The 24,483-nt window shown below is 36.2% G+C and overlaps 1 protein-coding gene across 6 annotated transcripts in view; it reads right to left on the bottom strand.

Annotated features, from left to right (window-relative positions):
• Window positions 1-4,266: 4,266 nt before the first annotated feature.
• The window catches only part of SASH1 (SAM and SH3 domain containing 1), a 391,591-nt gene continuing 371,374 nt past the window's right edge, over window positions 4,267-24,483 (bottom strand). For all 6 annotated transcript variants that reach the window (XM_056818913.1, XM_007484703.3, XM_056818914.1 and 3 more), the window contains 4 exons: window positions 20,398-20,511; window positions 13,063-14,183; window positions 10,702-10,833; window positions 4,267-7,824 (listed from right to left, as the gene is read on the bottom strand). In XM_056818913.1, the coding sequence (XP_056674891.1) occupies window positions 7,561-7,824; window positions 10,702-10,833; window positions 13,063-14,183; window positions 20,398-20,511 (1,631 nt within the window). In that variant the 3' untranslated portion in view covers window positions 4,267-7,560. The remainder of the gene's footprint in view (window positions 7,825-10,701; window positions 10,834-13,062; window positions 14,184-20,397; window positions 20,512-24,483) is intronic.

The raw sequence follows: 24,483 nt of genomic DNA, 5'->3' as shown, positions 1-24,483 counted from the left end.
AAAGTCTCTGGAGTCAGTTCAAATCACACTTCTAATGCTTACTTTTCCAGGCTCATCTGTAGAAAGGGAGAAGTGGAATAAATGGCAATTCTAAGGGGTTTTGTTAAAAGGCTGTTTCCCAAAGGATCTTCTTAAAGGGCAAATGCTACTGAATAACTCTTTTTACAAAGTTATTATCATTTTCCCTGCTTGCTCAGATCCATCACAAACCATCATCCCTTTTAGCAAGCAAAGTTATTGAATAATTCCTTTATATGGAGCACTGTAATAAGTGGGGGGAGGGGGGGAGAGAGTCCCAGCCACAGGGAACTTGAGTTCTTTTAGGGAATTAAACATTGAAATGACTCCATGTAAGTAAGAAATATGCAGGAACAATTGGGGATAATGTCTAAAGGAAGGCACTAACAGTGTAGGGGACTAGGAAAGGCCTCTTATGAAAGGTAGGAATTGAACTGAGACTTCAAGGGAGCCAGCAAGTAGAGAAGAGGAGGGAGACTATGCAAAGCTTGAGGGATGGTCTATAAAAAGGCACAATTGGGAGACAGAGAGCCCTATATGAGGAATAGCCAGATCAGAATACACTTAGAATGAGAGCTATAAGAGACCATTTCTTCATTTTCTTTGGATCTCCAGCACCTGGTGGTTGACACAGTGAATAGAATATTGAACTCAAGAAGCTTTGAGTTCAAATGTGGCACCAAGCACTTGCTAGTTGTGGAAAAGTCATTTAGCCACTGTTTGCCTCAGTTTCTTCATCTATAAAATGGGTATAATAAGGGCTACCTTTTAGGATTGTTGTGAGGATCAAATGAAACAATTACTATAAAATGCATAACAGTACGTGGAACATAGTTTATGTGCCTATATAAATGTTGGCTTTTATTATTATATTATATTGTCATATTATAATATATAATTATTATCTTATTACATTAATAAATATGAACATGTAAATGAAAATATTCTCTTATGTATTATATAATAATTATGTATAGTATATTATTATAATAAATCCATGTACTAACAAATCAACCACTTTCTATGGAACAGATATTCAATAAACATTTGGAATTTTTGGTTTGCTCCTAAGTCAAGTCTTTTTAAATACCTTCCCACATAGATGGGTTAAAAAAAAGAGCAACCGCATGGTACTAACATCTTTTGATTCTCATTATCCATTGGCTTCCATTGAAACAAGTCATGATTTTAATAAGGGCTCAGGAGAAATGAATTGGTAGGAGAAAAAAGAGGAAATTATACCATAACTAAGAGTTTCTTAATAGATTGTAATTGGATTTAGGATCTAAATGACTAAAATTTGAAGTCTACTGTCAGGTTTGTAAATCTTCAGCTTACTCTACCTTTCCACCAGAATGATATATATTCTTGGTGACATTTTTAGACCCAACATCAACAGTACAGATGTTTAGTCTTTTCTAGTCTCCTCTGCCACGTTTTTGTAATGATGGAAGTAATGGATTAAAAAAATATTTTAGCCAAGGTTGAAACATTGCTACACCTGAAAAACTTGTGACAAGTATCCATTAGTTTTAAATGTCATACAGCAGACTTGTGTGAATTCTAATGACAGTGGGTTTGTTTGCTATTGTCATTAAATGGGCTATAATAACATTGGGGATTTTGATATTCTTGAATGTGTACCTGTTGTACTATTGTTCTTTGTAAAAACTGTTACTTGTGAAAATCATTTGCACTCACAGAGTGGATCATGGTCAAGTTTGAAAATGAAATGGATCTCATTTTTGGTGAGAAACCTTTGTATTCTAACTTTCCCTAGCTGAGAAAGCATCAATGATTGTGAGCTATATATTTAGTTTTAAAACGTTTTTATTGTTTTTGCTTGCATGTACATTATACTATTTCCATTTTATTTTTTCTACTTTTTGTATTTGAAGCACATGTAACCAGTATTGAGATTTTAACTTTTTTGATTTTGCAGTAATATAAGTTTAAAATACATTTGCCCTAATGTTAATTCATACCCCAAAACTTTAAAAAATGATGCCATTGATTGTTTAAAAAAATTATGGGACTTTGCTTAATGATTCTCTCTGATTCCAGGAGAAGGAAACAAAAAAAGAGCCATTGCACAGTGCCAAAGAAGCAAAAAGCTACTTGCATGATGCCAATTGAGAACAAGGTCAAAGAGACTAAACCAATCCTAAGTGTATTGATGACATTCTGCACAAAGAGTGCAAGACATGATCATGTGTGAGACGAGGTTGAGGCTGTTTAAGCTGTGCTAAATGCAGGTCTTCTTTGTAACACACCCATTCTATATCAAGTACTAACATTGATTATTCTGGCTCCATCCTGGCTCCCATTTGCTCCTATAATGTAATCCCTTTTCTGTTTTTCATAGTGTTGCCAGCTTTCTGTAGTCCTGGCTACTGATTGGGTAAATGCATAATTGATTAATCACTTTAATTAGGCCCTGATTCAAGGTTATAGGTTTATTTTCCTTCACTTGGAATTTTTTTCACATAAGATAGTCTATTTTTCATCCAGAAGTTATCTTTTCTCTTTTATTTGGATTTTTTTGATATTTTTGATTTCTCTTACCAATTGATTCATGTACCTCAGAACTCAGCCACGCATCCCTAAGTAATCCCTGTGTTTTTCAACACCCTCTTCAGGGGGAATGATTATTATTTTAACATGCAAAATTTAAATTCTTTTGAGAGCAATTTTAGGTTAAGAACATGCTACCTCTCCTAATCCAGAAAGTGAACTGTTTGGAGAAGGCACCATGAAGATGCCTCAACTGACCACACAATGCACCAGAAGATCCAGTGATCTGAACTGTGTGGAATTGAATGCATTTGTTTTGTATGTATACTCTTATGCCAAAGGTGACTTCCCCCTAACTGGCTTTTTGTCAATGGTCCTAGCAATCATTAGTTTGTTCTTTTCCCTTTTATCCCCAAATTACTCTAATTTAAAAGTTGATTATGTTAAATTAGCAAATTGGGGAGACTAGCCCCCAAAATTGATCATCAGGGGGGATGTATAATTGAAAACCTGTTACCCTAAAAAAAGAACTACATTTCCCAGGAACCCCCTGGCTTCCTGTCATTATATACTTCCTATAGATAGGGAATAAATATTCAGTGAGCGGTCCTGCTTGGTCTTTTTTGGCTTCATGGTAAGGATGGTGTGGTAAGCATGGGAGGTTTTAAACTGGCTGATCAGCCATGGGCATGTTGTTTTTATTTGTATCCCTTTAATTCCTTTATTTCTAATTATCATTAATAAATCCCTTAAATATATTTTTATTATTGAGATTAATTTTAACCTTTACACTAGCCCTTACCACTCTTCTGCCTTGAAGCCAATACATAGTATTGATTCTAAGACAGAAGGTAAGGGGTTTAAAAAATAATAATAAATAATAATAAAAAAAATAATAAAAAAATAATAAAAAAATAATAAAAAAAATAAAAATAAATGATAATTTGACAGACTGCCTTTCAGTGGATTCATTCCAGATACCCCTGTGAACTTTTCTAGTATATTTAAAACATTCTACTTAGACAGACATTCATGGCCATATATTTACATTTCTTGATTTAATATAGGCACATTTCTCTCATTTGAATTTGTTAACTCTCTCTCTCCTTCTCCCTCAGTATGGAAGTATGGATTGTAGTCCCTTTTTAACCATAGGAATTTTCCCAGTGAATTGGCCTCAGTTTTTCTTATAATACTTTTTTCATGGCATTGTGGGAGGTGGGCTAAGGAGAAGACTAATGTCCCTCCAGGTCTATCATTTTATGATATTATTATAAATTTTAAGATGAAGAAGAGAAAGTCAACTTTAACTAGCAACAGTAATCTCAGTAGATGAATGAATTTAGATGAATTTATGTTGTTCCGAACCTTAATCAATAAGAGGAATATAGAGTAACTTCCATTAGAAGAATCAATTAATATAATGAGTGTTTATAAATATGTCATTTATCACATATGACAATAATTTCTATTTTTAAAAGATTTTTTAATAATATTCTTTTTTTAAAAACCTTGACTTTCTGACTCGGTAACAATTCTAAGACAATAGAGGGCTAGGAAAACAGAGCTAAAGTAACTTAGCCAGGGTCACCCAGCTAGGAAGAGTCTGATATTAGATTTAAATCCAGGTCCTCAAAACTCCAGGCTTCATGCTCTAACAACTGTACCACTTTTCTGCCCCAATAATATATTTTTCTCTTTTGAGATATAAGTTGAAAGAAAATTCAGACATACTCAGTTGAAGAAATTTATTTACTTTTTTTTCTATCAACAAATGACATAATTATAGACAAGTTTTGATACACAGGAAAACCCTTTTGTCCACTTTTTTCTTTTCTTTTTTTTTTTTGCTAAATGAAACAGCACAATAACTTTTTACACTTTTTTTTTTTAAAACAATACACTGCTTTCTTGGGCTGAAGAAAATTGCAAGAACGTATCGGTACTGGTATCTTACAGCTACTTACATTGTTTAAGAACAGCAATGGAGAAAAATAAGTTATTTAAATATTGATTTCATATACAGAAAGTGCAACATTGTTAGTTGTTATGTCACTTGCTTGACAGTTTGTTTCCCCTAAATATGACAAATGAGAATCAAGGTAACTTGGACCCAGAGTACAATCTTTTTTTCCCTTGCAAATGAGACAGAACAGTGCACCACCAACATTGGCGAACTGACCTCTCCAGCTGTGCTCAGGGAAAGGAACTATTTTCCAATAAAGGAATCTTCTGATTTCACCCAAACTTAGATCTGAGAAGGAGAACAGGGGATTTGCAAAAGGTTATGTGTTAGCTAAATCATCTGGGAATGTAAACAGTATTTAGGGCTGGCTCCTGCCAGACAACTTTTGAAGTTAAAATTATACACAGTGGACATGTAACAAGGATCTGCCAGAGTCAGCACTTGCTCAGTAGGTTTCTTTTGTGCTTTCCAACAGTCAACAAGCTTAACTTTTGCTCAGAATTGCACCCAACAGAGAAATTAATTAAAAATTTGATATGGCTGAAACCTCCCACCTGTCAGATGAACTCTATAGGCTCGACCATTCAAACCTCGGTTGACAACCACACACGGAAACTTAAGGCTTTACTAGGATCAAGTTAAAAGTTTAAAGGAAAAAGAGATAAAATATAGAACAAATTATAAAACCACATAAAAGCCATTACTGAAAACACACGCTTCCCAGACTATTTCCATTGGAAACCACCCTCTCCCTCAACTTGTTGCAATTAGAGATGGTTCCCAGATTTGGCTCAAACTTTCCTAGCTTACCAGAGGATCATTTCAGAGGCAAGGTGACACATAGCCTAGTCAGATTCTCTGAAATACTTAAAAATTTTATATTTTTCTTCCTTCTAGTAAATAAAATATCTTGGGGAGGGGGGTGCCATGGGGTGGGTGGAATTCAGTAATTCAGATAAAATTTCCTTCCCTGGGGCTTGTCAAATATAATTTATCACCATTATCCCAGATCTCACAGACGTACTGTTTCATACTGTGGTACTGTTGGTGCTTTACGTGCCTTCTATCTTATTCCTCCAATTGCTAAGGGAGGAAGGGAAGTCCACTTCCTACCTCACATTTCATGATGTCAGTCCTGAAATATTTTCAGATAATTTGGTCACATCAGCAGCCTCCAGCCTCTGGGTATCCTAAATAAGCCATGGTTCCATAAACATGAAAGGAGACACATAAATGTAAATGCTTAATCGGGATAAAAACAGCATGCTTATTAAGGTTAAATATAAAGTTGACATCGATAACTGTTCTTGGGTTGTGTCCCAGCAACTCTTTGACATTCGATCTTGGAAAAGCGGAGTATTATTGAGAAACAAATCATTACAACAAAATGACAAGAAAAAATGAAGTCAAATACAGTGGTTGCTTTGTTTTTAAAAAATAAAAGTCTTGTCAATTACCAACACAATCAATCATGCCTAATTTTCCCATAAAAACATCACCGAAAAGACTCTCTCCTTTACCTCAAAAACCTGCTGGCAGTGATAGAAAGAATAGGAAAAGATACTTTGGACTTAATGAAATGATTCTTCATGGGGAATTTCATGGCTAAATGAAAGTATTTCTAACTATTGACGAAGCAAAGCCCGATGTCCCAAGTTATTAAAATTGTGACTGTGATATCTATTATACAAATGAGTGCTTGTAATAAGAAGTTAAGGAAAGTGTTATTGGAGGGGATATAGCCTAACCCTGCCTAAAGGGTCAGTTCTTTGAATTCGGCAACTGCTAGAAAATGAGAGATTAAATTGCAATAAGATGGAACCGTGAAAAATATTTTACATCAGCTTGTGAATACATGTAAATCTTTAACAGATATGGCTAAAAATCATTTGTCTGACTCTCCACAAATGAAACTGTTTTTGAAATATTAGAAGCATCCAGAAAAGAAAAAGATGGCAACTTTAAAAAAAATGCAACATAAACATCTTGACTCCCCACAAAAACAATCCAAGAAGTTCATTCTTTGAAACCTCTTCCTCAACAATTTAGTCTCTTAGTGGCTTTTACAGAGATGATCTATGAGCTGATAAAATAAAGTTTGGAATGGTTGTGGTCATAATACCAAGTCAAAGCTGGAATATGACATGGTAACAATATTAAAAATGATTAAAATGAAAGGCAGTTACTGCGCGCGCGCACACACACACACACACACACATACTATACACACGCAAGAGAAGATATCTCTGTAAATTGTAGACATTATTTACTGATTTTGTAGTTAGTCTACCCTGTGCCTGAAAAACAACCCAAACTCAAAGCCAGCTCAAAGAGAGAGATTTTAAAAAGCCAGGTTTTTTTGTTTGTTTGTTTGTTTGTTTGTTTTTATCCAGAAACATCCCAGGATGTTAGATGGCAGTCTAAGCTGAAGATCAGGAAATATGGTTACAGGAGACTGGACACTAGTTACCTTACTGCTTTAGAGCTTACATTAAGGCAAATAAAAAGCTGATTGCTAGAAAGCAATTATTATAAAAATGATTTGCTTTATCAAAGGGCAAAACAAAACAAAACAAGATTTGTTCCTGGTGCCAGTCTCATTTAATCACTCACGAGTAACTGAAAACGGGCAACACTGTAAACTAACTCCAGAGTCTGTTACTTTGGCCTAGCTAAAACCTGTTTGGCCACTCAGTACTGTACAGAGCCAACAGGAAGGAAAATGATATTCCAGTACGTTAGGAAACCAGCATCGTTCCCTCTTTTATCCTCCCCTAGAAAGACAGATTGGAAAATGGCATCTGTCCCTCCGTGAACTTCAAAAACGAATATCCTTCTTTAACTTTCCTTTAGGGGATGAAAGAGGATGGATGGCCCCGGTGACTTGTCCTCACTGAGAAGAAAGCTTCCAGTTCTCGGTCACACTTTCACTCAGCTGTGTTGGAGCCTGGTTTGGGGGTGGCTCTGCTCTTCAGGATGCCATTTGTTTGGAGAAATTGCACGAGTACAGTAAGCACAGTGAAAGAAAGGGTAGTGGTTGTTAAAGGGATGCCTAGCTTCAGTTACATGGCTTCTGGGTTCAGGGGCGGTTTGAAGAGTCTGGCTGCCGTGACGAGCTTATTTATGTGTCTCTCCTCTGTGATGCCAACATCCTGAAGGCAAGTCTGTGACAGAGAAGGCACTTGGCTCAGTGTGTTGAATCCTGCTTCCATTAGGATGCTGGTATACATGGGCATGCCAATGGAAATCAGCCAGTCAGAGAGCGAGCTCACATATCCTGGGGAAAGGGGTTTTCGGCAGATTTCAGTGAGTCCTCCACTCGGGATCTGGATAAAGAGAAAGGAGAATGCTTTGAATTCTTCCATTGTGATGATCTCTGTCACTGTAATTTCTTATGTCAAACCAAGAGCTGTTCTTTGAAGGTAAGTCAGGCTTTCAATGGCAGAGGAAGTAGTCATGTAGAGCATCTCCCCTGTCTTGCTGAAACTCCTACCCATCATTACCTTGCATTTAAAAAGGGGGGGACATGGAGGTAGTGGGGGCATAGGTGCAGGAACCTGACTGATGATTTCACTGCTTCAGAGAACTTCTGGTGAGGAAATTCCCTCTACCAATGCATATTAATTGGCATATATTATGCGACTTATGGTACACTAAAGGATTGAATAGGGCACTGTGAAGTTAAATAAGTCCACTGATCATAGGGTGTGTTAGAGGTAGACTTTATATCTATTTCTTCCTAATTAAAAGACCAGTTAACAATCCATTACATCTAATTTAATCTTAATCAACCATTTTATATTTTATCTAAGTGCTATCATGGGAAGTGAGGTGGTGTGGTAAATAGAATATTGAGCCTAAAGTCAGGAAGAACTGATTTCAAATCCAGCATCAGACACTTACTGTGTGATCCTGGGCAAGTCATGTTAAGCCTGTTTTTCTCAGTTTCCTCATTTGCAAAATGAGAAGATTAAACTACATGATCTTTATTTTTTTTTAAACCCTTACCTTCCGTCTTGGAGTCAATACTGTGTATTGGCTCCAAGGTAGAAGAGTGGTAAGGGCTAGGCAATGGGGGTCAAGTGACTTGCCCAGGGTCACACAGCTGGGAAGTGTCTGAGGCCAGATTTGAACCTAGGACCTCCCATCTCTAGGCCTGTACATGATCTTTAAAGTCCTTTCCAGTTTTGAAATGCTGTGAAAGTCTGTGGCCTTAGTGACCTTTATAAGAAATATGTAGGGTAGATGTTATTATCAATCTTTTTTTTAATGGGTGAGGAAAGTGAGGCTCAGCAGTCCTTTTGAAACCTCAGCCAATTTTCTTTCTACTTATATCTTAGACTGGGTGGGCATTAGACAAAAATATAAATCAATAAACACTTATTGAATGCTTTCCACATGCAAAGGATGTAGGAGAGACAAAGGATCTTCCTTCCAAAGAGGGTACAAAGAAGACAAAATGTTCCAGAGCACAACCTTTTTTTCATCATTTTTTCCCTCTTGGATAGCATCTCCTCCTTCTGTTGTTTATATACAGAATGTACTTAATTATTTCAAATTAGTTGTCATTCTCTTTCTATACTTTTACTATTAAAATCTGATTTTAGAAAGCATTCCATTAAGTCATTTATACTATTGTATTACTTCTCCTAGGGACATCTCTACTGTAGCAAGGTACAAAAGAAGATTTAATGGTGGAATGTGTGAGATCAGCCACTTGACAGGACAGGGTTGGGGAGAAGAAAAGTATATTTTAGGAATGGTGGATTTTCCACTTGGGTACCAACTCTTAAGGTTAGGCCTGGTTATGTTTTTACAATGGCATTTTAAAGGTAATAGTCCTCCAAGAATGGCTTCAACTATAAACGGAAGAAGATCTCACTGTGGCTTCACATGTCAAGACTAGCACAATGAATTAGTATGCCATGCTCACTTCCAGATGATAGTATCAATCATCTTGGTAGCCATGACTCTGGGAAAAGTATCTGAAATGGGATCATGAGCCAGTTATGTGTTTTGACTGCCCAATTATATATGTTTAGTGTATAACATTCTTATCACGTCTCATTTGTTCCTTAGGAGTCGAAATTTGCAAGCTATTATCTCTGTGGACCAAACTATGGGTGGGATTATGGGTTAAGACAGGATTCCAGTTATAAGACAATGTACAAAAAGTGTTTTGAGTGTATTTTCTGTAACAAATTTGGACATACACTAAAAAGAAGGGTATATAGAGATGTATGAGTATATACAGGTATCTATTTTTAGAAATATGTATATATATATATATACATATATATATATATATATATACACACACACACACACATACATATATACACAGTCAATTTTGCTATATTATTTATTTTAATACACTGGTTTGTTCCAACACAATTGACATATTCTGACCTGTAGCTGTAAACTTAGTCGTCTCTCAGTCTACTTCCTGAGCATAAAAATGAAGGCTGATGAATAGCCATAGGCTGAGGACCCATTACTATTGATATTAAAGTATTTTTAAAATATTTTATTTTCTCCCACAATTATGAGAGAGAGAGAGAGAGAGAGAGAGAGAGAGAGAGAGAGAGAGAGAGAGAGAGAGAGAGAGAGAGAGAGAGAGAGAGAGAGAGAGACGGAGAGAGAGAGAGAGAGAGAGAGAGAGAGAGAGAGAGAGAGAGAGAGAGAGAGAGAGAGAGAGAGAGAGAGAGAGAGAGAGAGAGAGAGACGGAGAGAGAGAGAGAGAGAGAGAGAGAGAGAGAGAGAGAGAGAGAGAGAGAGAGAGAGAAGGGGAAGAAAACACATATAAGGAAAGAGATTGCATCTGTGGTTTCATTAGAATAGAGAATTCATAAAGAGGAAACTCCCTCTATTAATGCAGGTCATCACCTTCTTGACAACTTAGAGTTGCCTAAAGTAATGAAAAATTAGGTGGTTTATCCTGGTTCACACAACCAGTCTACATCAGAGGTAAGACTTGAACCCAGGTCTCTGTGTACTACACTATTCTGCCTTGTGTGTATCATAGTAATAAAAATTGCTTAGAAACCACTTTTTAAAATTTACTGAAGCTACTGGGAGTAAATGAGATGCACGGAAGGAAGGAAGGAAGGAAGGAAGGAAGGAAGGAAGGAAGGGAGGGAGGGAGGGAGGGAAAGAGGGAAGGAGGGAGGGAGGAAGACCAAAGTCATGGCCCCTGTGCTTACTGCCATCCGCTGCTGCTTCCTGAGATGCTTCACCCGGATTTGGTCCATCTTCACAGCAATCTCTTTCTCTTGCTGATTTAGATCTTCAGCATATCTCTGTATTAGAGCCTCAGGAATCCCACATCGGCCATGCTGTAACCCAAGAAAGAATCATAAGGAACCTGAGTGATCACCTAGTCCAAACTTCTCAAATAACAGGAAAGGAAACTGAGACCCAGAGAGATCAAATGATTGGCTCAAGATCACATTGTTGCATCAGAATAGATGGAAACAAAAGTTTTCTGATTCTGGTCCCCTCTATAATGCCAACTTACCCATCTATCAAATTAAATAGTACTTTTTTCTCAAGATATACCAAACCTAAGATAATGGAGTAACCTTTAACTACTATCAGGCTATTACTAAAAGCTTCATTTACAACTTATCCTTTAGCTTTAATTGTGAATTGTATATTTTGGAGAGATTGCTGTCGGGAAATGAATCTATTCTTTACCTTTCCAATAATTGTACTTTCTCAGGAAATTCTTTGAAAAACTCCACACCAAATACAATTCTCTTGTATTTTAAATGTCTCTGCACAACACTCCATTTAACTGGAGTTCTCAAAGCTCTGCTTTGGACTTCCTGAATGTGATATCAAAAGGTTTTCAAACTTCATGAGACTTAGAAACACACAAATTCTTTCTTACTATTTAACATTTTGACTTTCCTATAATATCATAAAGCAAAAACAAAAACAAAAAAATTGACTCAAAGTGAATTTCATTACATAAGTATTAAAGGATTGTTATGAATTATTCTTTCCTCTAAGATGACTCATTAAATGGGATATACTGAAAGATTATAATAACTCAGGAAGTATTAACCATGTTTCCGTTTATTAGAAGGATCATAGATTTAAAGTTTGAAGGGAGCTCAAAGGTCATCTAGTCCAATCCTCTTTTATTTTTTTTTCCCATTTTTTTAAACCCTTACCCTCGGTCTTAGAATCAATACTGTGTATTGGTTCTAAGGCAGAAGAGCAGTAAGGGCTAAGCCATGGGAATTAAGTGACTTACCCAGGGTCACACAGCTGGGATGTGTCTGAGGCCAGATTTAAACCCAGGCCCTGCCATCCCTGGGCCTGGCTCTCAAGCCACTGAGCCACCCAGCTGTCCTCTCCAATCATTTTTTAAAGGTGAAGAAACAGGCCCAGAGAAATTAAGGGACTTACAGGTAGTAAGTGGCAGGCATGAGATTTGTACTGAAGGTCTCTGATTCAAGAACCAGTACTTTTGTTGATACTATTTTTTATAACTAGACCCATATTTTCTATTCTTCTCTTCTCTGGTAGGGTATGGATAGAAAGCCAGATTTGGTATTAGGTTCAAATCTGGCCCCAGGGCCTTCCTAAGTGTGTGACCCTGGGCAAGTCCCTTGCCCCCAATTTCCTAGCCATTACCATTCCTCTCTCTTAGAACTGAAACTCAGTATCATTCTAAGTCAGGAGGTAAGAGTTTTTTTTTTTTTTTTAAAGCTACTTTTTACAAATATCCCTTAAGAGCAGGAATTATTCAGTTATTGTTTTGTATCCCTGGCTCCTGGCCTGGCACACACTGTTAATTACTGAATATTTCTTAAACATAAAAAGAAATTTCTATGTATTTCTCACATAATACATGTAGCACAGAGGGGCTTCAAATGACCCTTTTTTCCACTTTTATTCTTCTTTTATCACTTAACTGCCACATCCCTACCAAAAATTCTCAATATGCTTGAAAACAAATAAAACTCTAAGATGTATGATGCTTTATTCATCCAATATCATTGGATCCTTCTAATAATTTTGGGAGTTCAGGCAGGCAATATTTATTCACTTTAGGGACAGAAAGATTGAGAATCTATGAATAGTTAATGGTAAAGATGAGTTAAAGAGTTCTAGAGCTCCCCACTAGTAATGAAGGTTGGCACCTCCCCTGCTACTTTTACAGTCTTAGAGAGTTGCTTTAACCTCCTTCTTTCAACACCACTTTTCCTACAAAGTATAGTTGCCAAATAGCAGAGAAGAAAGTCTTAGGCTCCTTTTTACTGAATGAAACAGAGCAGGAAGTTCTGGTTTAAGCTGCTGAGATCATTCCATTTAACAATCCTGTGTCCCTAATGAATGAGTTCCACTCAGAAATCTACAAATGAGCACAGAGCATCCCATCCATCCACGGACCACTGAAATTCCCATTCCAGTTTGTTTTGAATGTTCTCACATGGACAGGAAAGAATGACCAGACTAAATTGGGACTTTCATTCCCTGGCTGCCCTGGCTACCCATTATAGACAAAACCATAGTTTCAAAGAAAGCTAGTGAGAGATTATAAACCTTCCTACCTTATCTGAATATGGTTCCTCAGTGAGATCAATACTTTCAGCTTGCAACTTATTCTCTACCAGCATCTCCATATCTACTCCTCTGGTGCAAGAAATCTTCCTTGTCAAAGGAGGTCCCAGCTTGACTCCATGCTGTTGAATACTAGTGGATTCTGGGAGTTCAGATAGCCATGGTGGCCGTGTGGTTGGGGGGCTTCCAGGCTCCTGTTCTGGGGAAGGTCTACAAACTGTCATTGTATTACAGTCACTTGGGCTAAGGGGGCTATTCTTTTTAACTGGCAAGCATGGTACATCTGGATTAGAGAAGGCACCACTATGGGCAAGAGAAGCATGGTGTAATCCATTAGTGAGGCGTTCTCTGCTCTTTTTGGCAGGAACAGGTGGAGGCTGTGAAGGAATTTTTGGCTGTGTTCTTGCCTCAGTGACCCTCTGATCCACGTCGCCCCCCTCTTTGGTGACTGGAGGATTATTTATTCCTTCAAGATCATGCCCTTTTTTGTGACTCTCTAGAGGAGTCCTTGTTAAAGTCTGTTTAACTGAGGCAGGCTGAGCTTCATAATTTTTAGGCAAAGAAGGAATTGTCCCATGTGAAGAGATTGTGGATGATGTCTTAGTTTTAATTTTCTGAGTATCAGAAAATTGCTTGCTTTGGGTCAATAGCAGTGGGTCTTGTACAGAAGAGACATCTGAGGGAGGTTTTGCCTTCGGGTTGCAAATCGTTGTCTTTAGGGGCACTTCTGGTACATTCCTGGGGGAAGATTCTGTTTCCTTTTTAGGCACATCTTGTTTAGCATTAGGCTCTCCTTGAAGGTCATCCAGGGAATGGGACCTTGGCCAAGTCTCTGTAGCTTCAGTGCCCTCCAGGGTCTCGCAGCTCCGACAGATGGAGACTGGCAAGCTTCTTCGGTTTGTCTTGGAGTTAGTCACACTTGGCTCACCAGAGATGTCAGAAGTGTGAGGAGTATGAATGTTGATAAGCCGGACTTCCTTCTCTCCCTCCTTCAAAGCTTCTACTGATTTAGTTAAAGGCAGTGTTGGATAGTTGGATAACTGATTTCTTTTGAAATCCTTAAAGTGAGGATCCATAGTTGACTTAATGGGCACAGTCTTCCGAGTGTTCCCTGGGTAAAAAAAAAAAGAAGAAAAGAAAAGAAATCCTTAAAATCAAATTTTGAACTGGTTTCCACAATAATATATGTAGGTATTATATGGTAACCCATGGTTGTTCAGATCCTAAAAGCCTGTAAAGTACATTATTTACGTTAGGTCCTTTGATCATATAACAACACTGCGAGATAAGATGCTACTATAATATGTATTTTACAGACAAAGAACTAAAACTTAGGTCAGTATTTTACAAAGAACTGAAACTCAGGTCAAGTGACTGGGCTAAGGTGACACAATTATGTAAGGTGAAATTTAAATCCAAGTCTTCTTGATTTCATGAATGGTCTCTGAAATAGGAGGTGGCCCAATTATTTAGGAAAAAGTGAGAAATAGCCCAAGTGGTATGTAAATTATCCCCTCAAAAGAACTAGAAAAAAATCCTGTATCCTCTATGGAGGTTCTACAGAAAGATGAGAATATGAATTACACAGATGAAAAAAAAATGTGGATGACTTAAAAATCAATATCAATAAAGGAGGCCTCGTAAACCATCATGAATTAGTTTAGAATGGGAGTTCTTAACTTTTTCGATGTCAAGGACCCCTTTGACAGTCTGATGAGCCTAAGGACCTTTTCTTAGAATAATGCTTTAAAATACATAAAATAAAATCTACAGGATTACAAAGGGAATCAACTATATTTAAATAAAATTATTAAAATATTTAAATTCACAGGTAAAGAAGTCTTTGTCTACATACAGTGAAATTGAGCAAATAAAATCTCATGCCATACTTGGTCCAGGGAAAATTGTTTATTAGTTGAAGGATTCCTAGAGGCAGAAATTATACTTGAGTTTTGGGCAAATGTAATAGGTTAGACAAATCTGATATGTTATCTACTCTGATTTTTTGGCTGGGGATTGGTTTGCTTAATCTTTTTAGGGAATCATACTTGTAAGAAAAATCAATTGTCAGTGGAGTTCACACAATTTCCTTGTCTAGGCAATTTAAAAAAATAGGAGGTGTATATCTTTGGATGAATTGACAAGAGGCAACCCATTTATAAGCACTGAAAATTAAATAATTCATAAGTTATGTAAACTTTTTTTTTTCATTCTCAACTTGATCACTAAGTTGCTTCACTCCTCTTATTAGGCAGTCTAGAAGAATATATGGAAGCATGGAAGCAAAGACTGTTTCATTTTTGTATTTGTATCCTCTACACATAGAACAGGGACTGGCACATGGTAGGCCCTCAATAAATGCTTGTTGATTGTTTCATACTCTCTCAAAGGCATATTAAAAACTATTAGCCTTAGGAACAAAAGTGTAAACACAAAGGTAAATGGTTACTTCACCCAAACACCATTTTGACATGTTAACAGTTCTAATGAAGAATAATGTTTAATAGACCATTAGGCCGAGATAATCATTAACCAAAAACAACCTATGGATCTAATTTAATGGTTATTGATGGGTTTCAGCCAAAAGACTCCTGTATTCCTCTTTGGAGGAAGGAGGGAAAGTTATAGCACTTCTGAAAGGTCCCAACAATCCATGGTCCAATATGATTTTTCCAAGTTGGACTAAGACAGGAAAAAAACCTTATCATATACTTGAAGGGAAATCTAACAAATAAAGCTGATTTGGTTTCTTTCTGCTTTTAATAATTTTTAAAAGGCATTTTCATTCTTTAATCAGCATTTTGATACTGAAATGGGAATTTTAACTTATTTTGTATATTCCCTCAAAATCTATTTTTTCTTCTTTTCCAAATAATGACTTTATATATTGATCACATCAATATCAAGCTAAAGAGAGTTCCCTACATAGAGGCAATTAAAAGTGTGACTTGCTGAGGACAAGCCCATCTATTTGACTTTTGTTAGTTTTTTATTTCATTATAATTTCAGGTGAATTGGTTTTACATCAATTTTTTGGGGTATATGAGAAAATTTAGGCTGTGCAGTAACTACTGCCTCCTTAAATGGACTGGATCTTATATAGTACTTTGTATTGCCTAACAAATTTAGACGGATGTGACAGTAGGTACTCCATGATAATAACTCTAATGATTTACATTAATAAAGTGCTAGATAGTATACAAAATAGACTTTCTCACAAATTTACAATGTAGGAAGAATAAGTATTATCCTTGTTTTTCATATGAGGAAACTGGAGATATTTGCCCAAGAGCAAATGTTATAGACAGGGTTCCAGCATTCATTCCACTCTATTGTGCTCCTAATCAATAAGCATTTGAATAAATACATGTGATTGCAGCAGCATTTAAAAACACTAGCAAGAGATTTTTAACTTGCCTCGCAAGATCTAACTGAGATGTGTGGGTGTATAATTCAATGTGTAAATAATATCTTTTCATATTATCTCCTCTCCTTAAATGGAAGTTCACAAAAGAAAATGATTAGTGTTGAGTTGCCCATTGTTTCTTTGTGAAATAACTCACATTAAGTAAAAAGGAAGGGGTGAAGAGGATGGGTGGGGAAGAGTTTCACATTCTTTATTCTATCATTGCCTTTATTTCTCTAGCTTTATTGTAGAGCTTAATATGTGGAAGACATGTTGATTGTTTGAATCTGATGTATCATTTACTAGGCAAATTGTTTCTCCTCCTGGTTTTAATAGCTCCCAACATTCCTATATTGGCGCACATTGCATTTAAAAGGACATAGGAGACAATTTAGATTTTACAGCTGCAAGTGCTTCACTTAGCAGCCAGGAAGAAAAGATTGTGAAACAAGACTGACTAAAACTAGGGGAAAGATGGTAGTAAGGAAAGGACATCAGACTACTACTAATAATAATATAAAAGTCTTTTCTGATCAAGTTCCATTCATTAAAAGATCCAAACTTAAGACCCAGAAGCTACCAAATGAGTCTTTGGACTGAGTCCTCTAATAATGGTTTTTTCCATGTTTAAATACAATAAATCTTTACTGGAAAAAAATGTAAAGACCATTCTGAATTTGAGGACCCCACAAATCCAGGTGACAAGGCAGATTTGGCCCTCAGACCAGTTTGTCCAAGCCATGGTCTAAAGTGCTAACTCCCTGATATTCTCCTCTACTTCAGTTTCATTAAGTGATATAATTTTTTTTTGTTTTTTCTTAGCAATAATCATAAAAGTATTATAAAGCTTGAGCAATGTTTGAATAAATAAGATGGGGAATGCACTGTATTTCATCATCTGATCGACATTAGGAGGGAAGAATTGAACATATTTAGGAACTTTTAAATGTTCACTGTACAGTTTTAAAGTACCTTAGATATTGTTTTTGTCTAAACAATTCCATAGCTCATTTTTCTGTAGATTTTCAATAGGCTAAGCAGATTCTATTTCTCTGATTATTTTCAATTCTATTCAAAAGTCCCAAATTTATATCTCCTCCTTCCCCCTAAATTAAGCAGAAAATAGAGTCCTGTACCCCAATTAGTTTTATTAATGATTTACTAGTACCATGACAATACAATTGATTGTGGACAAACTATAGAGTATGTTTATCCATCTATATATTTTGAACAGATGATATAAATGTATAGAGACTGAGATTTAAAACAGGATGGATTGTCCTTGGGAAATTTCAGGATTTGGGGGGTTTGTTTTAAATGACCCCAATTTTCTCCTCTAAAAGACCTATATTTTATCATCCATATTATGAAAGGTAAAGATCATCCAGAGAGCAAAAGGAAGAACAAAATACATTTATATTACAAATAAAGAATTATCCAGGAGAAAGTGAGATAAAGGCTAGCATCAAAAAAATATGAGGAACTTAACGATGAAGAAAAGAGGCCAGTCATATAATAACAGCAAAAGATAATCAATGAACAGCTGGCCTGCTCCACTGGTATTCTTGTTATAGTAAAGAGAATTAAAGGGAAGCCCTCAGCATGTTGGGAAGATTTCTCATGTTGTATTTACAGAAGGACACAGAAAGGTTATGATTCACTCAGTTGGAGGGAATACCCATATCAGCAAGAGAACAGATTCCCTGGAGTTATTAGAAGGAATAAAACATGATATCTTAAGTAATTCAGCTGGGTTAGAGCAGAAGAATCCCTACACACCAATGGTACCTAACTAAAGTTGTAGAACACATAGAAAAAATGTAGAAAAAATGTAGCACATTATAATTTGAATGAAGTTATAGGAGAATGGACTGCCTTGAGAGGCAAGGAGTGGGTTTTCTCCTCACACTGGAAGTCTTCAAGCAAAGACTAACTTGTTGGGTATGTGGTAGAAGATGTTTATTCAGATATGAAGCAGGTCACGTAGCTTCAAAGTTCCTTCTAATTCTAAAATTCCTTGACTATAATAGAGATTATAATAATAGTATTAATACCTTTCTTCTGTTGATTATCTCCAAATTATACGTGTACAGTGTATTTTTAAATAGTTTTTTATATGTCTCCATCATCAAATTGTTAGCTTCTTGAGAAAAAGAATTATTTTTTGTTTTTGGTTTTTGCTTTTTTAGTATCTTCAGCACTGGCATATAGTGTTTACTTAATAAATGCTTGTTGAGGGGAGCAGCTCAATGGTTAAGTAGACTGAGAGCCAGGCCTAGGTGTTGGTGGTCCTGGGTTCAAATCTGAACTCAGACACTTTCTAATCTTGTGATTCTGGGCAAGTCACTTTTAACTCCCATTGCCTAGCCTTTACTATTCTTCTGCAATGGAACCAATATACAGTATTGATTCTAAGCCAGAAGGCAGAGGTTTTTAAAAAATAAAATGCTTATTGACTGGCTGGTTAAACCTGGCACTATATGAAATATGACACCTGTAACTTTTGGCCAGCTTCTATGTATTCTTTACTCCTCAGTCATTTCATGTTTTCAACACTGGCACCTCACTAAGTTCACTTACTTTTCCCCACTCCACATTCTAATTGTAAAAGCATATTCAAAACCATACTGCTACTTGGACTGGAAAGGGAGGATATGTATCAATCTACTCCCCTATGGCTCTCCACAACATCCCTACAACGTTCAAATGCAAAATACTTGTCCCTGGACAATACTTTTGGAGATGTATCACCTCCCCAACCCTTCCTTAAAGTGTAAGTTCCTTAAAGGCAGAGTTTGTCTTTCCTTTTGTATTTGTATTCTCAAAGCTCAGCATATAATAAGTGTTTGGGTAGAATTGTTATTTTATTATATTGGCTCATCCTACCCATGTACAAGTAATGTTTTTCCAATTGTTTAGAATTGACTTTATTTATAATAAAAGTGCTCTGTATTTGTCTAAAGGTGCTTATTTTTTTCATTCATCCAAATATCCACGAAAAGCCCCAATTCATGATAGATTCTAATAAATCATGAATATTTCAAATATGGCTCTAAATATTAACTATGTGGAGTCATCTGCAAGCTTGTTTATCTAGGCTTTCTTTCAGCCACAGACAGGGTTGTGATCTATGCCAATGGAGGTAGCAATTTGTACCAATTAAATCAGAGATTATTTAAATCACTAAAATATACTTCAACCATTCACTGCTCATTTCATATTTATAATGAATACATTACCAGAGTCTACCTGATCACTGTGCCTTTTGATTCTAGGAGAGAGCCAAGGGACTCATGATGAACAATGTTAACTACAGCCAAAGAAGGAACAGTTGCTGTCTGATTACAGATCAAAGCATGGTATTTTTCACTTTATTTCTTTTCCTTCATGAGTTTCTTATTGTATATGTGATATGTGTTTTCTTTCCCAGCATGACGAATATAGAAATGTGTATTGCATGTCAGCACAAGCATAACTTATATCAGACTATTTATTGTCTCAGGGAGCAAGGAGGAGGAAAAGAATCAGAACTGAAAAGTATCCAAAAACAATTGTCAAAAGTTGAAAAAAACCCTAAACATTTTTTAAATTCTGAAAAAAATCCAGGAGGGAATAAGCTTGAAATATAAAATAAGCCAGGTTCAGAGTGAAAACTGGATTTGTGATATCATCAGAGGAAGAGATCTTGGTATAAAACTTTTATTTTCACAGAACAGAGAGATGAAGGAAGAGAAGGAGAAAGGACGATTCTTGAAGTAGTGATTCAGACAGAAGGAAAAACTTGGAGTGAAGTGGCAAGAAAGTCAAGTATGATGCAGTTTCATCAGCTGAAGGGCAGAAGAAGAAAAGATGTTTTGAAGAAAAAGTGATTTGCATAGAACTAAGTAAGCACTGGTAGTAATTCTCTTTGTGTCATTACCATTCTCCAGGTTTTCACTGCCTTCATAGCAGCCTGAGTCTCTTGGGGAGCGTCCACTCAGGCCTTGGCTGTCAATGAGAAGTTTCTCCTGAGATCCTGACTGGTCACTATTACCTAGAGAAAGTGGGCAAATAGTGTAGAAATGTTAAGAGAAAAATGAAGTGAATCCATAAAGCTTTCTTTTCCCCTTGTACATATTATTCTGTGCTGGAATCCTGACAGTTAAGGTTTTTTGAAGACGGATTAATTACCATCCTTCAGAGAAAATTTTATGAGTATATTGAATATTGAAGGCGAGACAATCTTCTTTTTAAAAAAAAAAAGTTAAAGAGACTGAAAACATTTTCATATTGTGGATGCCTCAGATTTATACTACACATAGAAATAGTTCATGGAATAAGTCCTGTGACTAAAAAATAATAATCTTTAGAAGTCTGGATGTAAACCCTTTATTAGAATTAGAATATTTATTTTAAGGGAGCAGCTGAGTGGCTCAGTGAATTGAGAGCCAAGCCTATAGATAGGAGGTCCTAGAGTTTAGATCTGGTCTCAGATAATTCCTAGCTGTATGACTCTAAGCAAGTCATTTAACCTCTATTCTTCTGCCTTGGAACCAATACTAGTATTGATTCTAAGACAAAAGGTAAGGTTTTTTGTTTGTTTTTAAAGAGAAAATACAAAGATATATATATATATATATATATATATATATATAACAAAATAAACAAAAAAATTATTTAAAAATTTTTAATGAACTACAGGAACATTAGGGTAGTTGGATGGCACAGTGGATAGAATACAGAACTTGAAGTCAGGAAGGCTCATACTCCTGAATTCAAATCTGGCTTTGACACTTACTAGCTGGGTGACCCTGCTGGGCAAATTACTTAAACCTGTTTGCCTCCATTTCCTCATTTGTAAAATGAGCTGGAAAAGGAAATGGCAAACTATCCCAATATCTTTGTGAAGAAAAACTCCAAATAGGATCACAAAGAGTCAATGATGGGAAAATGACTGAAGGACAACAAAGACATAATAATGCTTGCAAAAGTGATCACAAACATTTTAATTTAATTTTTAGATGGGTTTAGAGTTATTCCATCTGAAATTAGGGAGGCAAAAACTAGCAAAGAAGGAATAATAAAAATTTCATCTGCACTGGATATTGGCATGTGTTTTCTTTGATTAGTCTACCTTCTGTCTGTGTCTAGGCTTTCTATGTATGAGGTTTCCTGATTCCCTCAGCTGTTGGGGCCTCCGTCTCCCCATAATCACTTCAGGGTCCATAGCCTCTAGGGTTATCTTGTATCTACTTCATAAATATCTTATATAGAACTCTATCAATTTTTCCCCCATTAGAATCCAAGCTACATAAGAGAAAGAATTACATTTGGTTTTTCCTTACGTCTTTAGTGTTTAGAAAAGTATTTTGGTACAGAGTAAATGTTTAATAAATGTTTGTGCAATAATATCTGCACTGATAAAGATAATCAACTAATAAACAAAGGCTGTTTTTGTTTAGTTTTTAATCTCAAGTGCTTAGCACTTAAGAAATACATTAAAAATACTTTTTGATTGACCACTTTACCTTCCAAGTTCACTTAGACTCAAGCCAAGCACTAGTTAGCATACTTTGAATGTATATCAATTAGTAGGTGAGACAGATCCCAGAAGTATACCAAGTGACTGGGAGAGGCTGACCTAGGATTAATTGTGTAGATTATAACTTATATTCAAATGAATGCTAAATGGAATAATTAAAAAAGTAGGGCAGCCAGCTGGCTCAGTGGATTGAGATCAAGCCTAAGAGATGGAAGGTCCTGGGTTCAAATTTGACCCCAGACATTCCCTAGCTATGTAACCTAAGCAAGTTATTTAACTCCACTTGGCCTAGCTCTCATGCTATTCTTCCCTGGAACCAATACTTAATACTGATTCTAAGATGGAAGGTAAGGTTTTAGAAAAAAAAAAGTTTGAAGAGCAAATTTCAAAGTTTTCAGACTCTCTCCAAACCCTCAGAATATGGGAAATACTACTGGCATCTGTTAGTTCTTAAATTAAAGGGAGCAGAAAAATAGCCAAATTTCCATTCAAACATCCCAATAACAGTCTCAATTAATGTAACTAACAATAGCCTCATATATCAATATAACACTGGAAAAGTCTTCAAACTGCTTTCTATATCCTATTTGATCCTTACATCACCCTTATGAAATGGGCAGTAGGAGTTATTATTATGTCCATATGAGAGACGAGGAACTTGGGCTAAAAAATTATCTGACCTGCTTGCCTAGGGAAGATGGAAGCCCTGCCTGGGCAACTGAGTTTGTGCACAAAATGTGTTAGTCATAGAGTAAATGCTTGGTCAGATAAAACAGGAAGCAAGAAATTCATTTTCTTTATATAAAATAAAGCCCATTACATAATTCATGTTCCTTTAATTTTTTCTTCAAAGAAATCAAGGAAACATCCATATGATGCCTATTTTCAGATCATCATAATAAAAAATGTTGCTTTTAAGAGGGCTACTGCATCTGTTCTAGCCATTCCTCTTGTTTAGCCACCACTTCCTATTTGACTTTCTCACATGGACATCTTTTTTTTTTTAATTAATCAAGGCAGAATAAGCACTTAAATTAAATTTAAGAATAAAATTGAGTTATATTAAACTAATATTAAAAGTATTACTTTTAAATAACTAATGAATTAAATAAGTGAATGCCAGGAAGGATACCCTCTACAGAAAATGTCTGTGACTGCTGAAAAAGGGAAATTCTAAAGTGATGGTCTCACTATGTGTGAGAACCCATGGTTCTCTGTGGTCTCTATTTTAGCCTAGCCTATTATTTGGGAAAATAATACAAACTATATTTAAGAATGGCAAGCTCTAAGCTATCAGTCAAGACTTGGGCAGGGGATTTAGGAGTTGTTATAACTTGCCCCTGAGGACAAAAACCCAGTAGGCTCCCATAGCCAAAACAGTTGACCAAGTACTAAGCACTGGAAACAAAATAGGCAATGTTATCCAACCCTTTGAAAGATTATCACCATGATTCCTCTCATTCTGTTCTCCCCATCGTGAGAAAAGAGGGAGAGACTTGAAGGAAGGAAGATAGGACTGGGTATATGAACAAATCCACGCTGATCCAGTTTTGGGATCCCTTAACCTGTGCAAGCCAGATTTTGCAGACCAATAAAAGACACTTCTATTTTTCACAGATGTGGAATATAACACTAGGAACACAGCTTGAAAATATTATCAAAGGCTAAAAGAGTGTGGAAAAAAATTCACAGATGATAGCTCCATCACCGAATTTATTAAGAAGCTTATTCACAGAGAAAAATTGGGGGGGGGGGTGAAGATGCGCCTCCCTCTTTTCATTGCCAAGGTAGGGGACTAATGCTGTAGAATGTTGTTTACACTATCAGACATGATTAATTTTGCTGAACTGGGTTTTGTTTGTTATAAGAGATAACTCACTGGGTTTTTGTGGAGGGGAGGGGATTCATATTTGGAAATGAATGTGATATATAAACAAAAACTATCAATGGAAAATTAGATTTTTTTAAAAGAAGTTAGGGATGTTTATGGTTCATTCTAATCTTTTGAAGCTGGTATTAGGGAAGGCAGACTGTCCCATAAAATGTCCCTTGAAACCACTATCATAAGCAGACTATGGTCTGGAACAATAAGGGATAGGGTCCTTTATCATATTTCTCAAGTCCTTGGCATGGACAGCAAGTCACATACTCACTATTTAGCTTTTACTTTTAACTGAGTCTTCTAAATGACTATCTAATACTTCATTGGGTCGTGGTAATGACTCAGACTGAGATGTATGTCTGCTATCAGAGGACCTGTTTAGGGAAGTTTGGCTACTGAAAAAGATCATTAAAAGTTAGAGGAAAGCACTATGGTACAATAGAAAGAAAGGGTAATGGATGTGGATTTAAGGGCAAGAGTTCGAATACTGGTCTGCTACTCTCTTTCCCTGACAAACCACTTAACTCCTCTGAGCTTCAATATCCTATCCTAGTCTCCAAAATGAGGAGGTTGGACTGAATGGTCTCTGAGGTCCCTTCTAG

This window comes from Monodelphis domestica, chromosome 2 (genome assembly GCF_027887165.1).
Source record: "Monodelphis domestica isolate mMonDom1 chromosome 2, mMonDom1.pri, whole genome shotgun sequence".
Lineage (NCBI taxonomy): Eukaryota > Metazoa > Chordata > Mammalia > Didelphimorphia > Didelphidae > Monodelphis > Monodelphis domestica.
Note: the sequence above shows the minus strand (reverse complement) of the source record. Positions and strands in the feature narration are given on the sequence as shown.